The 18,837-nt window shown below is 42.3% G+C and overlaps 1 protein-coding gene across 12 annotated transcripts in view; it reads left to right on the plus strand.

Moving 5' to 3' along the window:
- Dlgap1 (DLG associated protein 1) overlaps window positions 1-18,837 on the plus strand; it is a 705,387-nt gene that overhangs the window by 517,447 nt on the left and 169,103 nt on the right. For all 12 annotated transcript variants that reach the window (XM_032901733.1, XM_032901736.1, XM_032901735.1 and 9 more), the window contains one exon: window positions 16,788-16,965. In XM_032901733.1, coding sequence (XP_032757624.1) covers window positions 16,788-16,965 — 178 coding nt within the window. The remainder of the gene's footprint in view (window positions 1-16,787; window positions 16,966-18,837) is intronic.

Below are 18,837 nucleotides of genomic sequence, written 5' to 3' on the forward strand. Positions count from 1 at the left end.
CCACTTTGGATTCATGTGGGTATTATAACCTGCAACTTTGCCTTCACTACTCACTAATGACATTTTTGGTCGAGTCTTTGGGATTTCCTATGTAGGCTATCGTATCATTTGGGGGACAGTTTTATTTCTTCTGTTTGACCACTGAACCTTTTATTCCCATATCGCACTGTCTAGAAAGTCCAGCACTGGATTAACAAGAACTGGACCAGTGTTCTCACCCCTTCTTCATGATTGCACTGAAATGAGACAAATCTTTCTCCATCAGCTACGATGTTGCTAGCTGCCACAGTATTTATTTGATATTTTGTATCAGACTGAGGACTAGTGGTGATGTTCCTGGGTCTTGTGAAGGCATGCTGAATCCTGTCAAATACATTTTCTCTATCAGTTGATTTGATCATGTGCCTTTTTGGTCCTGTCAATATGGTAGGTCACGCTAACTGATTTCGATATGTTCAGCCAGCATGCATCCATGAAGTTGCTTGTAATGTTCCTTTACTGCTGTTGCTGTCTGTAGACACTACAGTGACAGTTCTTGGCTTGTTTTTGATTGATTGATTGATTGATTGATTGATCAAGTTTGAAGAGGTTTATCAAATGCATACATTCTGTAGCCATTCCTTCAGAGTAGATCTACTGGTAACCAAGACTTAGTTTTCCTTTGCCTGAGAATGCCTTTGCTTCTTTTTTCATTCTCGGGGGTAGATTTTATGGATGTTAAAAATTGGGGGCAACAGTTCTTTTCCTTCAGCATTTGAAAAATGAGTGTGCATTTCCTTCTCACAGCCATGGCTCCAGAATACAAATCTATGTCACCAGAGCTGGTTTGCCCCCTAAAGCAGGGTGTCAGTCTTTTTTGTTTGTGTCTACCTGCTTTCTTTGTCCTTGGGTTGGGGCTGCTGAGGTGTGATGTCTCACCATAAATCCCTCCATGACTGTCCTGCTTGGAGCTAACTCGACTTCTTGTTTCCATGGTTTTGCATCTCGATGAGTTCAGAGCGTTTAGCTGTTTTGAATGCTTTCTAGGCACATTTTTAAGAAGTTTTTTCCTTTTAACAGTGTCTTGCAGTATTATGGTCCTAAGCTCCTGTTGCCCTCCTCCATTCCCTACCACTCCTGCTAAGCCCCTCTTTTCCATAAAGACTGCAAACTATGCCCCCCAAAATTCTTAGGACAGAAAGGCCAATCTTTCCTTAGAGCCCCACAGGTTGAAAAATCTCAAAAACGTTTGGTTTTAGTTTATTTTGTCTATTCAGATTGGGTGATTTCCTCCTCTATCTCCCAGGACTTTGGCTCTTTTCTCTCCATTTCTATCCTGCTGCTGAAGCCACCTTCTAAGATTTGGGGTTCAGTTGCTTAATTTTTTTTTTCAGTTCTGAAACTTATATTTGATTCCTCTTTTTATCTATTTGTCAGCCAAGATTGTCTGATTAATTTGATGGAACGTTTTCTTTTTCTTTTTTTTTTTCATTTTGAAGCAAATGAAACATTTGAAACAATGTGTTCTTAATTGTTCATAGTACCTTCTGGGCTGTTTGTTCCCGTGCTCTCAATGATAGTTAGTAACCTACGCCTGTTCCCTTTCCTGCCCCTGTGATAAAATACCCTGACTAAGCAACTTAAGAAGAGACTGTTTGCTTTGGCTCACAGGCTTGACTCCTTTCTGACAATCACATCACCTAAAGAAAAAAATCACAAAGAGAAGTCATAAGGCCACCTCTTTTTGTCAGGAAAACAAATTCTGAGTGCCTACACAGATTTCTACACAACAGCATTCATAGTGTGCTACTGACCAGACACTTGTGACCTATTGGACATGGCTTGTCAAGTACAAATACAGAGTATGATGACGGCTGAAGTGTCTGTGTTGACTGGCTAAGAATTTCAGGTGGTTAAAGAAATGTTCAACATCGTTAGTCATAAGGGAAATGCAAATCAAAACAACCCTGAGATTTCACCTCACACCAGTGAGAATGGCTAAGATCAAAAACTCAGGTGACAGCAAATGCTGGCGAGGATGTGGAGAAAGGGGAACACTCCTCCATTGTTGGTGGGGTTGCAGACTGCTACAACCATTCTGGAAATCAGTCTGGAGGTTCCTCAGAAAATTGGACATTGAACTGCCTGAGGATCCAGCTATACCTCTCCTGGGCATATACCCAAAAGATGCCCCAACATATAAAAAAAGACACGTGCTCCACTATGTTCATCGCAGCCTTATTTATAATAGCCAGAAGCTGGAAAGAACCCAGATGCCCTTCAACAGAGGAATGGATACAGAAAATGTGGTACATCTACACAATGGAATATTACTCAGCTATCAAAAACAATGACTTTGTGAAATTAGTAGGCAAATGGTTGAACTGGAAACTATCATCCTGAGTGAGCTAACCTAATCACAGAAAGACATACATGGTATGTACTCATTGATAAGTGGCTATTAGCCCAAATGCTTGAATTACCCTAGATGCCTAGAACAAATGAAACTCAAGACAGATGATCAAAATGTGAATGCAGATCGCCCTGAGAGACACAGCCAGAATACAGCAAATACAGAGGCGTATGCCAGCAGGAAACCACTGAACTGAGAACAGGACCCTGTTGAAGGAATCAGAGAAAGAACTGGAAGAGCTTGAAGGAGCTCGAGACCCCATATGTACAGCAATGCCAACCAACCAGAGCTTCCAGGGACTAAGCCACTACCCAAAGACTATACATGGACTGACCCTGGACTCTGACCTCGTGGAGGGTTGCAATGAATATCCTAGTAAGAGCACCAGTGGAAGGGGGAAGCCCTGGGTCCTGCTAAGACTGAACCCCTAGTGAACTAGACTGTTGGGGAGAGGGCAGCAATGGGGGAGGGTTGGGAGGGGAACACCCATAAGGAAGGGGAGGGGAGGGGGATGTTTACCGAAACCGGGAAAGGGAATAACACTCAAAAAGAAAAAAAAAAAAACTCAAGTTAAAAAAAAAAAAAATAAAAAAAAAAAAAAAAGAATTTCAGGTGGTGGTGGTGCAGAGAGGACAGAGCCCAGGCACACGCACATGCACACACACACACACACACACACACACACACACACACACTGAAATGTGACATTCCTATGGTGTAGTGAGAAAATTATCATGAATAAACCAGCTAATGGTTTTGTTGTGTTGTTGAGTATTTATTTGTTCAGGAACATGGGTGTGTTTTAGGAGACACCAAGTTAAAGTAGATAAAGGGTCATTCAACCGGGCACAAATCTTACTAAAACTATTCAAAATGGAAATATAGTTTCGAATAACAAAAACTGAAAGACTGTTTTAAATATCTCATTTGTAATGATACACCTAAGTAAACACTGAGAGACAAAGCTCAGGGTTTCTGTCGTCAGCATTAAAAAATTGCACTAACAAGATCATTCGTGTGAGAATGAACATATTTTTTTAAACTGTGAATCTATTTTATTTTTAAAGCAACACATTAAATTAAGCTTAAATTTATTTTTGTTGTTTATAATTTATTGCTTCCAAAAGAAAAATTTGTATAGCTACATAAGGATTTCATATCTATATTGAATCTGTATTGTGTATATATATTTACATATAACTGTCTAAAATATATATGAAAGTATGAGAGCTGAAATTCAGAACAATCAGAAAATGATCTCGTGTATAATACACACATCCATGAGGACTGTGCTGGCCCAGCAGTGTACACATATGTGAAGCTATACTGACCTAGTCATATATATGTGTGTGTGTGTGTGTGTGTGTGTGTGTGTGTGTGTGTGTGTGTGTGTGTGTGTGTGTGTGTAGTTATACTGGTACAACCACATACACACATGTAAAGATGTGGTGGCCCACACATGCACACATACGTGAAGTTGTGCTGACTCCAGTGTCTGCCAAGAATACTCACAAGTTCTCTGCCCTAGGACAGACCTTCTTCTCCTGACTAACTCCAATGCTGGCAAGACTTAGTCCAGCACTTGGGCTGAGGCAGGAAGACTACAAGTGAGAGGGCTGCTGGGCTACACACTGAGACTTTGTGAGAGAGAGAGAAAGAAGGAAGAGAGGAAGAAAAAAAACTGAAATTTTTGTTTGTACTTGAAGGAAATCCAATATGGTGGTAATAGTCACTGGGGTACATTAGGTACTGGGGTAGTTTAGGAATTGTGCTGGTTAGTTTTATGTCAGGTTAGTACAAGCTCGAGTCATTTGGGAAGAAGGAACCTCAGCTGGGGAAATGACTCTGTAAGGCCGGTCTGTACAGAAGTCTACAGTACATTTTCTTAGTGAGTAGGTGATGGGGAGAACCCAGCCCCCCAATGGCATTGTCACCTCCAGGCTTGTGGCCTTGAGTGCTATTTAAAAAACAAACTAAGCAAACCAGTAAACAGCACTCCTCCATGACCTCTGCATCAGTTCCTGCCTTCAGATTCCCTCCCTGTTTGAGTTCCCACCCTGACTTCCCTCAGCAATGGAATGGGACCTGAGAATTATAAGCTACAATTAAACCCTTTCAAACCCAAGTTATTCGTGGTCATGGTGTTTTATTACAACAAAAGCCCTAAGTAAGACCAGAAGTGCACAGTTAGCATTAGTAAAAATTCAAATGTTATCTGAGATTAGGAAAGAGAAGATTATAAAAGTCACAAGTAGCTAACCTAATAGGACTCCTGGGAGATCCTGAAAGGAAATTTCAAGAGATGGTTTGTGACGTCTTGGAAATGAACCAGGCAGTATAAGTTCACGTATAAGTCAAACATGCCTTGACTTCCTTCTTTGGCCTGGTGGAGACAAGGCTATTAAGCAACTGCATTTTAACCGTGTCTGAAACCGTGCAGCACATGAGGTTGCACGGGGGTGGGGGGGATCAAAAGCAGACAAACGAGGGATGAGTCACAGGGTTATGTGTAGGCCTAGCATTATTGATGGATGGAGGCAAATCAGAACATGACTGATTTTTCCTATCTGAGTCAACAGAGTACCAGCAACTGGGTAAGACAATAGATACCATGCTGACTGACGGGAAGGTAAAAGTTGGGTGTTGAAGACTTTAAGAGCAACATCAATGTGATTTCCAATTCCGAACCGACACACTTGCCAATCTCGGTTTATTCATATAGAACACTGGCTCTCAGCCTTCTAATGCTGTGTGACGCTTTAATATAGTCCCTCATGCTGCGGTGACCCCCAACCATAAAATTACTTTTGTTGCTACTTCATAACCATAATTTTACTACTGTTATAAATCATAACATAAATATCTGTGTTCCCCAATGGTCTTTTGTCACCCCTGTGGAAGGAGCGTTCAACCCCCAAATGAGTGGAGACCCACAGGTTGAGAATGGTTGACATGGAAGGCGGGAATAATGATATTTACAGTTGCTATCACAGTGCGTTATTCAGTGGTTAAGAGTGATTACTGCTCTTCCAGAGGACATGAGTTCTGTTCCCAACACTCATGTCAGACAGCTCACAGCCAACTCTAACTCCAGCTCTAAGGAATCTGATGCCCTCCGGTGGCCAGTCCACTAACTGATATGATTGTCCACGGTCTCTTGGCAGTCTCTACTTGCTTATGGAATTTGTGGAGGTTTCATTTTGTTTTTTGGATGTCTTAGCCACGACAGAATACCTTTAATCGTATTATATCGTTTTAATTACATCATTATTTTTCAATTGCTAGAGCAGTAAATTATATTCAATTTATGGTTCTATCATTCATGGGTTCTTCACACACAGACTCAATAACTGTGAACCAGAATAATTTTCAAAACGTTTCTTGCTGGGAAAGTACAATCTTCTTTCTTGTCATTTCCTTAAAAATACAATAGAGCGGCTATTTATACTACATTTTCATTTTGCTTGGTGGTATGAATAACTTAGACATGATTGAAGGTGAGAGGGAGGCCATATGTGTGTGTGTGTGTGTGTGTGTGTCTGTGTGTGCGCACACGTGTGTGTTACGAGGATCTACAGATTCCGGTGCCTTGCAGGACACCGCGGCCAATCTTCTCCAGGCATCCAGGCATCTGTTCTGTTCCTAAGAACAGAAGTATCTTTTTCTATGTTCACCATAGCAATAATCCTTTGTGAAATTCTAGTATATTATTTAACATTCTTAACTTGTAATAAATAATCTCTGGAGTGGCTCCTCAGGGGAAAGTGATATCTTGTTTTTATTGCGTTGGTCCTCAAATGCTTTGGTAGCAAAATTGATAGGAAATGAAATTGGAAAGAAGGACTAAGTACTTCTGTTAAGGAGAGGTTCGTAGTTCTGGGTATACAATCAAAAGAATTGAAAGCAGGGACTCGAGAACATGTGTATGCTTGCGTTCCTAGCAGTATTACACAATACCCAAGAGGTAGGGAGCAACTCAAGTGCCCATCTATGGATGGATGTGCAAGGTGTATTCAATAGGATAGTATTTAGCCAGGGAGGACAGAAACGGGATTGTGTGCTTCTGTGGCTGAGCCTCGAGAACAAGAGCTGGTCACAGAAAGAAAATACTGCTTTACTCCACTTACAGGAGATGCCTAGAGTGGTTGGAGTCAGTGACAGGAAGTACAGTGATGGTTGCCAAGGGCTACAGGAGGAGGACAGGGAGCACTGATATTCAGCAGGTCAGGTGGAGGAGAGAAGCGTTCTGGGGAGGGATGACTCTGGAAGGCAGTAGGTGATACCAATGTACTCACTACCACTGAACTGTATACAAAAAAGAGTTATAATGGTGATTTTTAACTTTTCATTGTGCATATTAATTATCTGTGTTACCATAGGACACGTTTGGGAATGTATATAGTGTACATTGAACCTATACCACCCCTCACCTCCTGCCTCTCCCAGCTCCTCCTCTCCCTCCCAATAGTACCTCTGTTTCCCCATGCAGGTTCACTTTTACTTTCATGAAAACAGTAAACTTTACAGTGTGTGAATTTTCTCCACCGTAGGAGAAAGAAAGATGCTTATGATTCAGTAAATCCTCTAGGCTCTAGAAGGTGGATATTATTATTACTTAATTTTTTAAAAAATGGAGCTCACCCAATTCTACAGATTCAACCAGTCCTTAAATCGAAGGTCTCAGGTTTCCCAACATTCAGAGCCACACTCTCAGAAGGAGCTGCCCACTGTAAAGTTCTCTATATTGAAGACACCTGCCCTCCATCCAAGGCATTGCTCACTGGATTGTTTCATTGATTTAACGCTCAGTTCAGTCCTATGCAAACTTAAGCAAAGGTAATTTGGGGTGTTATTTAGAGATAATGGATGATGATTTTCAAAAAACAGACAACATGGAGCAGGGAAACAGGGAGAGACCTCACTCTGCTTTGGCCGTAGTTCTGGACCTATGTTCTTCATAGTGGGGAAGGTGACACCGTGTGCTTTCCTTCACACATCCGGGGACAGGGTGCTGGACAGCTCCCTGGGTCACCGCCCACTCTCAGTGTCTGTCCTGCACATACCTGCTGGGCTTCTGTGGTTCTCTGGTTCGTTTCATGACCTCCCAGTGTCTGACTGGGTCCGTGCATTCTGCCACCCTCTCCCTCTTATGCTCTTCGACAATTATTTGAGTATGCCTTAAGTGAGTCAGGTCTGGGCTGAGCTTGGGAGTACAATGGTATGTTTTTATCCTCCTACAGGGGCTGCTGTGTTTGGGAACCTACAGTTTGATGACACAGACTGACCAACCAGCAGGCAGTTACAACATGCATAGCCCTCCGATCTACACAGGCTCTCTCCGCACACCCCAGCATTATGGGTTTCAGCTACTCAGTCTTTGCCCCATAGTTCTCCGGTCAGGAATTCCTTGTGTCTCATGCAATTTGCCCAGTGGGAAATCTTATCCCTCAGGTTCTAACTAAAAGTTCCTGTCTCTCTGAAGCTGTCTTCTACACCCCAATTGAGTTTCTTTTTTTCCTATTCCCACTGTGGCTTCCTGGAAAGCTGATAAAAGCTTAACGAAGCTTCTCTTTTGAACTTTGTTCTCCATGTTTGCCTCAATCTAAAAACTGAAGTTCTAGCAGGCAGCATTCACATGTTCCCTACTACGGCCAACAAGTCCTACGGAGTGCTGACACATGACATAATTGCTTCATGCCCCATGCTGTGTAATCTAAATGTCTGAGGAGAACATGTGAATTTTGAAATCACAACAACTTGAAGGTGATGGATATAAGCACATTCGATACACAGCACAATGTCCATTTGCTGTGGATAATTTCTGTACAAGAGATGGTTGGCTATGAACAGTGTTGTGTCTGCAGCTTGGATGAGTCTCACCTTACACTAAACCACTTATCCCAGTGTCTAGCCTATGGCTTCACATATACTGGGCTTTTGGCTCTCCAGCAGTGTCCACAGTTGAGCAGTCAGATAATTCCAACTAAATCAGCCTCCTTTTTTCCTACAAAGAAAAGTTAATAGAGCAAATGAAACATCACAGCAACAAATGACTCTCCAAAACATTCCCTTAACTTTCTTTGGCCAGAGCCCTGGGGCCTTCTGGAAAATAGGAATGTTTGTAGCACTTGACAGTTGTGATGTGTTGCAAGTAGTGCTGACATTTATCTACCGCATCAAACATTTATGGAGGAAATTCAACAAAGAATGTAGTACGGGCCTATAGGAGTCTTCTCCTCACTATGTTTCTTATTCTTTAGAAGTTGCCTTTGTATATAAACTGTTGCCCTTCTCGAGGGGGCCTGAACATTGGCTAAATGAATCCTGTTCTGAAATTTCATTTCTATAAAGCAGAAGGAAATTTAATGTTAAAGAAACAATATGGCATCACAAAGAGAGTGAAGTTGGAAAAGACTCTCGGTGCTTGGCAATGCAAGTCCCTGAAACAAAGGAATCCCGCTGTCTTCTCTAAATGCCTGTTGGCTGATGATGCTCAGTAGCTGTCCTACAATGATGTCCAAACGATGTTCATTTAGCAGCTATGCTCATCCAATTCTATAAATATGCCAAGAACCATCGAACCATGGACTTTAAAGTGTTCATAATGTCACAAGGCAGGTTTTAAATCCTTCGTGACTGTTCACATACCCAAGTCAAGCCGTTAGCCTAGACACCCACCAACAGATGAATGGATGAAGTCAATGTGATGCATGTGAGTAATGAAGTATCATTCCGTCAGCATGAAGAACAAAACCACGAAATGTGCAGTAAGATGAATGGAAGTGAGGGTCGTCGTGATAAGCAAAATAACCCAGACTCACCAGGTCGAGCATTATATGTTGTCTTCCAGACAGTTCAGATTTTTTAAGGCACAAAGCAGAAGGACTACTAGGAAGCTGGAAGGGAGAAAGGACATGCAGATAGTACCAGGATAGAGCTCAATGAAGGACTTTGTGTGTGTGTGTGTGTGTGTGTGTGTGTGTGAGAGAGAGAGAGAGAGAGAGAGAGAGAGAGAGAGAAAGAGAGAGTTTAAAACCACCATGACGAAGCCTTCTCTGAGCAGTTAACCTACAGCAATAAAAACCATTTATGAGATCTTAGTAGGTGAGGAAAAGTCCCAAAGAAAACTGTGGTGCAGAGTACAATAATTACGTCATTCTCCTTATTTTTTTATACATCCTCCATCTTCATGAGAGCATCCAAATACAGCCCCTGACACAACAGAATCTCTAACAACTGTTAGCCATTCCTCTTAGTGACTTGAAGATTAAAACTCCCCTGCCTTCGGTGGCGCCTGTGTTCTCAGCACTAAGGAAGCTGGTGGTCACAAGTTAAAAGCTAACCTGGCCTACATAGTAAGACTCTGTTTCAACAAAGAGTCCCACACACGCACACACACACTCACACACACTCACACACGCACACACACACTCACACACACTCACACACACACACACACACACACACACACACACACACACTCACACTCACACACACACACGCGCACACACTCACGCACACGCACAAACACACACTCACACGCAAAAACACACACTCACACACTCACACACACACACAGCAGGCTTCCAGGTAACAGGACGAATGCAGCACTGACTCTGCCGTCTGAGATCTTAAGAACCCAAAGAGTCTGTGAGCATGTAAAAATGAAAATAAAAATAGACGTAAAGATGGGAAAACTGATGCAAGAGACAAAGAGGGAGACTTCATATGGCTGAGGGAGAGTGAAGGAGGCTTTAGGCCTAATTTTTTTTTCAACCTACTTTACTAAGAGTTCAACCTCCCCTCTAGCCCACCACCCACCAGAAGTAGTAGAAAAGTTACTAGGACATGGGGAAGTAGACCTGTTTAGAAATAGTTCTTCAGGGGTGAGTCCAGTCCTCACTGTCAGGATATCAGCAGTTCAGTCAGCTGCAGTCCAGTCCTCTCGGCAGCTACCACGCAAAAACCACCAAGGACAGTTCAATCCAGAAGAGACCACAAGGCTCACCAACCAGCCTGAGGCCTCTGAAGTGGCAAAAAGCCATACGAACCTAATGAGAAGTTCTTTGGTGTCTCTCTATGGTGTCACCACAAGTAGAGCTCAGCAACACAATGTAAGAGGAACCAGTGTCTGTCGTTAGTGAAGAATTAGCAAGGCAGATCAAAGCAAACCAGTGCTCAAGCTCCCACTGTCTTCGGGGTCATATTTATATTCCTTCCAGACATCCTCAGTCCTTTCCAGGTGTCTGCTTTAGCAAAACATCCTTTCATCCGTGTGCCCCAACAAAACATCACTTGACATAACTAACTCTCCAAGAAACCGGAAGTTTCCACTTCATGAGGCATCTGCAGACAGATCTAAACTGTAATAGCAAGAGACACTGAGGCCTCAGAGGGTGTAGCCTAGTGGCAGGGGACTTTGTTAGGAGAATCACAATGAAGGCTGAACTGAGCATGCAGTGGGAGGAGAAGTGGGGAGAGACGCCAATTGCAAATGTGTGTAGGAAGCAAAGCTGAAGATGTGTAGTGACCAACTGGGTTTTGACCTTTAAGAGGAGACAGAGACAACTCCAGGTTTCCAGTTTGCTTAATTGTGTAGACTTTAGTGTACTCATTGGAATGTAAACTATTTTGAGAGGCGGCATGGGTATCATTTGGAGGTCACAATGAGTTCTGGTGCTGGTGGAGCATCAGGGGAAACAGCACAGTAGCTAATGGAACGTTAATGTCCAGGTCTAGGAGGGAGCTGTACATGGCAAATAGATGAGGGGAGGGTTAGTGTAAAATCAAGAATACAGTCAGATTAAGTTGTCCAGTGAAAAAATGTAGAATAAGAAGAGAAAATAGACAGTTGTGGCGTAGTGATAAAACTTTCAAAGGAAGATAAACAACTGTACTGTCATGGAAAAACAAAAGCATTTAAGGGCAAGTTTGAGGAACACTAAGGAACAACACTAATGAACGTCTATGCAACAGTTCCTGAGAAATAGAAGGGAGAGGAATAAAGATGGATGTCTCAGTCACTGTGCAATTGCAGTTAAGAGACACCATCACCAAGGCAACACTTAGAAAGAAAGCATTTAATTGAGGGCTTGCTTACAGTTTCAGAGGTTTAATCCATTATCATCATGGTGAGAGTGTGGCAGCAGGCAGGCATGGTAGCTGAGAACTGCATCCTGATCCATAGGCAGGGAGAGAGATTCTGGGCCAGGCATGGGCTTCTGAAACCTCAAAGCCCACCCCCAGTGATTCACTTCTTCCAACAAGGCCACACCTCCTAATCCTTCTAATACTATCAAAGAGCTCCACTCCCTGGTGACCAAGCAGTCATCTGTATGAGCCTATGGGGGCCATTATTCAAAACACTGCAGTGGAGAAGTCAGAAATTAAAGGTTCTCTTTAAAGTGCTTTTAACAAGTTGTGCTTGGTGGCACCTGCTGGTAATACTAGCATGAGGGAAGCTAAGGCAGAAGGTTTTCAAGTTCAAGGCCAGGCTTGGATAGATTAATGAGACCCTGTCTCAATATAAATTCTATAATGAGTAAATAAGTTAACTTAACACTATGTAAACTTCTACATAGTAGAGTATTAGGGATACCTAGGTCTTTAACAAATAACAACAAATGTCAGGTGGAAATCATTCAAGAGGTGCCAATCCAAGTAACAGCTTGATCACAAGATAAACCGTCAAGGCATTACACACAGGATGAGGAAAAGAAAGTTGGCCTCAGTTTTACTGAAGCAGATTAACTCATGGAGTCTCAAAAACTAGTAGTCAAGTATAGTCACTCACTAAAGCACCATTTTCTAGCCTAAAGCCCAATGAATCAGCACCTCTCCACTTAACCTATAAATGTGAGCATAATTTAATAAGAGTGTCATGGCCAAGATCAAATGTCTTTATTTTCAGAATAATACAAACTCAGATTCCTCTGTATTGTGAGGAATCAGTTTATGTACCAGATGTTGTAGAGTCAAGATGAGGTGAAAAAAGAGAAAAAGTTGACCCTTCCCCTCCCAAGACTTTTCCATTAGATGCAGTCATCTGGAATCAATTCTCTGCAAGAAAGAAAGGAGGAGAAGGAGGAGGAGGGGAAGAAGAAGAGGAGGAAGAGAAAGAAGAGGAAGAAGAGGGAGAAGAGGAAGACAGAGAGGGAGAGGGGAAGGAGAAGAGGAGGAGAAAGGGGAGGAGGCAGAGGAGGAGGAGGGGAAGAAGAGGAGGAGGAAGAGAAAGAAGAGAAAGAAGAGGAAGAAGAGGAAGACAGAGAGGGAGTGGGGAAGGAGAAGAGGAGGAGAAAGAGGAGGAGGCAGAGGAGGAGGAGGAGGAGGAAGAAGAAGGAGAAAAACCACCAATGAAGTCATTTTTAGTTCTATATTTCAAAGTTGAGACATTGGATTGAAACTTCCTGGTCTGAGTCTTCTAGAATCTTCTTTGCAATAACAGCCTCAAGATCAGAGCCTCCTTAAGGGTTGTCTCTTAAGTGGCTACAAAAGTGAATGGAGTTCTCTGGCCCAGTAAGACCAAAATCTCACTTCAGTTTTGATGAACTTCAAAAAGATAAGTCTCAGAGGTGACTCGGAAAGGACAGTGGGAAAAAAACTGATCTCATTTCAAAAGGCCAACCCAGAAAAGTAATTAATGTCGCTAACGTTTCTGAGTGTGTACACCTCCCTTCAGAGAAGATCCTTTGTCTGGGAGGAGGGGAGCCGTGGCAATGAGTCTTGGCATTTCTTGCTGGGCTCTTCCCCACCAGGAAGTGCGGACCCAGTGTGTCCTGTCTTCTCTGTATGAATATCTGCAGCCTCTACCTTCTAGATAAGATAAAGTTCATTTCCTCTTGTGTGGTGGATTGCTAAGGTATGCGTTGTTTTTATCGGAAATGAGTCACTGAAGCTATTCAGTTCCTTCTTGACAATTTTCCCCCGACTTTAAAGTTTTGGAATGATGCCTTATTTATAACAAGAGGCCAGGGTGATTGCCACAACAATGCCTCATTTTCCCATCTCAGCCAGCAGAGACTTACTCTTCAAAACCAGGACCTTGTTTCTCCTTTCGAATATATCCTGTTTATGGAGGCCCACCCCCATTGTTCCCTGATGACTATACACAATGGCGTCATCATTTATGTTGGGAAGTGTCATTGCTCTGGGGCATTTTGCAAAATAGCCAAAGAAACACATTTGTCATCGTGCGATCATGTTCTTAGCAGAGGTGAACGTTAGCTAATAAATGCTTAAAACGATCTTTGAGGGGAAAAAAACAGATCCTTAAGAAAATGAATTGAAGTTTGTTGGTTTGATAGAATTCTTGGCATGGCCTTTGATCTGGTATAAATCACCAGACTAGTATGTAGCCTGGAGAAAACACCCTCTTGCCCTGCAAAGGTGTCTTCATACTTGGGAAGCTGCCCAGAAAACCCATAGGACAGGTTTTTAGAATCGTCTGTTTCTTTCTTGTAGTAATAAAATACAGTGTTTCCTTTGGACATGTTATCCTACATCTGTTTTCATTTCTTTGTCTGTACAAATGATGAGGGAAAAAGCCAGCTGCTAGGCAAATCCTGGGGTTTTGATATTATCTGGAATATGTTTCTCAGCCGTTACTAAGCAGCCTCACGTAAGCTTTATGAGTAAGTGTGACCTTATACATTGCCACCTAAAGGACATTTGGAATTTTCTCACCTCCCACGGGAGTTCAGGAATGTACCGTGTAAGCATGCATCATTCTTTTTAGTCAGCATCTTCCTGATTTCCAGTGAGACTGCACACCTGGTCATGTGCCTGGCAGAATCTGAACCTATTTTCCCATGAACCTCCATATTTATTTTCATTCGATGAACTCTGCTTAGCCCTTTCCTTGAGTTGACCATCTGATTTTTATCCAGATGCTACTTAAGATGTTTCTGATATTTTTAACCTGCATGGATAGCAGTAAGGTGTTTTGCCCAAAATGAATATTCAGCTGCTTTTAATGTCATTAGTAAATAGTTGATCTCCGCTGATTTGAATGCTTATGTGAATGACCATCTAGTGGAACATGATCAACTGACCAGCAGCCAGTAGCTCCCCAAATAGACATAGTGCCTCAAGGCCTCTCCCCGATCTGTACTAAAATGTTTACCGACTTGATTTTTCAAGTGTCTGCAGTTCACAACCACTATGAATTCACAAGAGCACCAGCCATGTCGTATCCAGAACACAGCATTTCATAGCGTCCCTTCCCATCCTCTGGCCCCAACATTTTTCCTGTCTCCTCTTCCATAATGTTCACTGAATCTTGGAGGGTATGGTAGAAATGTCCCACTTGGGACTGAGAATTCATTAGTCTCTTATGCGCAAGCGCTTTGACAAGAGTCTCTGCCTTGAGAGCTGCCCACAAGTGTCTCTGACCAAGGCTGAGAGTAGCATCACTCTCTGGGTATAAACAAAACTATTCGGAAGGCAGTTTGACACACTTACAGGTTTTCCTGCCCTCAGGGTCTATGCCCCATCCCCATCCATGGACTATTAGCCAAGCACGGTTTCCTCTTACAAAGCTGGCCAATCAGAGAGTGGTTGGTTGTTCCCACAACAGTGCCACTCTTTTACCAGTAGGCACATCTTATCTGCCAAGTCAGCATTGTAGCGTGCAAGGCCCACTGCTGGGTAAGCCTAGTAATAATGTTTCTCCCACAGTAGCCTTCGTAGCACCTTTGGCTCTGTGAGTCGTGCCTAGATTTCTATGTGGGTTCCAGGGATGCAAACTCAAGGCCCTATGCTTGTTTGGCAGACACCTGACCAACTAAGCCATCTCCCCATCCCTGGCTTGACTTTTTCAATGAGAATTTTGTAATTCTAAGCTCCTGTAGTGCGGTTAGGGAAATCTATAGGCTACAAAGTATAGGAAGAGTTGTCTTTACAGATCAGATTTGGAAATATGTGCATTTTCAATAGCCGGGATTTCAGGGGTTTTTCCTCCCTAAATTTAATCTCAATTATGTGAGAGAATTACATAGATAATTGATTTACTGAGTGAAAGAAAGGCTTTGAATGTGTAGACAGGTATAGATACAGAGGTACTGGCTGTTACTAAGACAAAAAGTGAAAACAAATGCCTACAAAAGAAAATCGGATACATTGCCAAGCACGGACTTCTGAAGTAGATCAGCCACTGATGCTTCTTTTCCTCCTCAGGGTGTCTGAGCGTTAATAGGGGAAATTCTTCATGGTTAAGGAGACTTTTGATTGTTCTCTAATGTCATCAAACCTTAATGATTTCCTGAAACAAGATTCCCTTCTAAGCTGGGTGTAATGACACATCTGAAATCCTAGCATTTGGGAAGTGGAGAGTGGAGAATCATAGACCAGCCTCAACTACATGACAATCTAGAGGCTAACCTGGGCTTCATAATAGCCTATCTTAATGGGGGAAGGGCATGTTCCCTTTTGTGAATAAAAGGGAAAGTCTTGAACCCTGTTGGTGAGAATTTAAAATCTTCATCATAGCCATCACAGAAAACAATATGGTAGCCCCTCATCAGAGTAGGGATAAAGCTACCAGATGACCTAGTAGCTGTACCACTGGTTATGTATATGCAAGGAAAATAAAATTAGAATGTTAAGAAAGACATCAACTTTCTAATATTCATTGTGGCTTCTTTCAAAATAGCCAACATCTAGAATCCACCTTGATGTCAATTCATAAACTGAAGAATGGACAAAGAAAACACACAGTGCATATGCATAATGGAATACTTATTGGTCAGCTATTATAGAGGAACTAAAGAGTATCATTTGTGGCTGTGTGGATGGAACCTGCTCTTTCTTGTGCATGGATGCCTAGAAAGCTGACTTCATAGAAGTCGTGAATAGAATGTCAGAGGGTTGGGGGAGTGGGTAAGGAATAAAGATAGGATGGCTAAGGTGCACACAGGTATGGTTAAATAGGGAGAATAAGTTCTAGTGTCCTGTGGGATAGTCAGAAGCTTATGTTTAGCAACCATAAAATGTACATTTAAAGTCAAGAGGAGAGAGAATTTTTAATGTTCCCAGCATGAAGAAATAATAAGTGTTTGAGGTTATGGTTACATCACTTATTTTTATCTAACCAGCCTATATTAAATACACACACTAAAATGTCACACCGTGAACCCTATGTATTACATAAAAATATTATGTGTCAATTAATACGAATTTTAATTTAAAAGAAAACAAGAATAGAAACAACTAAAGATGTTTTCCTCCCGAGCCACCATATTCAACTTTAGCAATCACAGAAATCAGTAGTGTTTGCCCTGGTGTTCAGAGTCCTGCACAAAGGACAGCCATGGCTTACCGCTGTCCCCACTGAGTCTGTCCCTTCCGGGATCTCCAGTGAACGAACATTCACCCAAATGCTTTCATTGTTCTCTTCCAGGATCTCCAACGAACACTCCCCCAAACTCCAGATCCGGAGTCACAGCTACCTGAGGGCAGTAAGTGAAGTCTCCATTAACAGAAGCCTGGACAGCCTGGATCCTGCAGGTTTGCTCACGTCACCAAAGTTCCGCTCCAGAAACGAGAGCTACATGCGAGCTATGAGCACCATAAGCCAGGTGAGAGCTGTCAGAGCCTCAGTGGCTACGTGCACTATCAGGGAGAATGGAGAGGGCTAGGGTGCAGAGGTGGTCACAGCGCAAAGACCACCGATGGAGTCGGCAAAAATGCAGCCAAGTGCTGCAGGTGGGCCACAAGTTCATCCCGGGCAAGCCCCTGGTCTTGATGGTCTCGGACAGGAGGGGCCCTTTGCAGATGGGTCAGGCACAAGGAGGGAATCCTTGAGAAATCATAACCTGTCTGTTAGGTGTCAGCCAGTTTTCAGGAAGGTTTTGATGGAGGAGGATTTACCTGCAATGTTGCTTGAGAGGGTCATGCCCAAGGGGAGACATCACTGACAAAACCATAATCATAAAAGTGTTAACAGTTTGAGCAGGTCATCGAGGCAAGACTTGCGCACAGAATGTATCTGTGAGTTAAAATTTTCTGTATGGTAACACATGTATTTAATCCCACACTCAGGAGGCAGAGGCAGAGAGATCTGAGTTCGAGGCCAGCTTGATCTACACAGCGAGCCCCATACCAGTCGGGGCTAGGTGATAAAACCCTCTCAAAAAAATAAAATGCAATTGTGAAAAGAAATTACACACATTTATAACGTTATAACCTTAGTGTGTTCAGAACAGGAGAACATGTCACGTCCACCAACAGGACTCTGGTATTCAGCTGGCTGCTTCAGGTCTCTAGGCTGTGAATATGACCTTCCTCGGGACATTACTTCCCAATTACAGCTTACTAAGATATCAGGCATGGAAAAGACTAATGCTGTCTTTGGGTCAAGTGCTACAGTTTCACAGGGTCATCATTTGGCCTTAAGTAAAATACAGAAAGAGTAACCATCCTTAATGGAGTCCTAATGACACATCATTTTTCCAGCACCATATTCAACTTTCAAATAACACATTACCTTTAAGAACAATGTCAAACTGACTGTTACAGACACAATGTTGCCATTATACAGAGAACAGTTTCTTCTTCAAAGTCACTGAACCATAAATACTGACTTTTCAAATCGGAGTTGCTTTTGTGAGAGTTACTCTCTCACAAGCAGTACATATATATTAATATACATAATTTAAAGCACATGTTACTCAGTTCCTGTTTAAAATCTGACATTATTCACCAAAGGCTCCAAAGAAGGCTCCAAATAAAATTTTATAAACCAATGAATTAAACTTTTTGAGCGTGTGAGCACTTTACACCTTAATTTTTTTTTCATGCAACTCCAGGCATCTGAGTATATAAAACAGGTGTACAGATTTACTGGTAATAAAGCACAAATTCATTTTAAAGCAACTCTTTAGTACATTTCTAATTGCACATTTATCAAAGATAAAAGTGAGTTGCCCTGCTTAAGATCTTGGCCGGACATTTGCTAGCAGGGCTGAGAGTGCAAGCAGGTGTTTTTCAGAGTGAGCTCTCGTCGGTGCTGAGACTACCACTCCACACAGATATAAAGAGTAAACAGCAGGGATGGGTATGACACCACTTTAAAAAGTGTCCTGATTGCAACCCAAAGGACCACTTGGCAATTTATGAAATTCACCTAACAATGTTTAAAATAAAACTTTCTAACAATACAATCTGAAGCCATACAAATTGGACACTTGCGTACTGACGCCTACAAGAGGTCTTCTGAGCATGTGCAAACTCTGGCACACACACACCACACGCATAACATGTATACACATACATGTACATAAATACATACAAACATTAGTGTAACTTAATTTCTTAAATAAATGATGTATTAGAGGCTGGGGACGCCTCTAAGAATACTGTTTGCCTATCATACAGGAGGCCCTGAGTTTTGATCCCTTCAAAACCTCTGTATCAGATTGGTTTTGATGAATAAACTTTAGGGCCCAGGC

The sequence above is a fragment of the Rattus rattus genome, chromosome 4, assembly GCF_011064425.1.
Source record: "Rattus rattus isolate New Zealand chromosome 4, Rrattus_CSIRO_v1, whole genome shotgun sequence".
NCBI classification, from domain to species: Eukaryota; Metazoa; Chordata; class Mammalia; order Rodentia; family Muridae; genus Rattus; species Rattus rattus.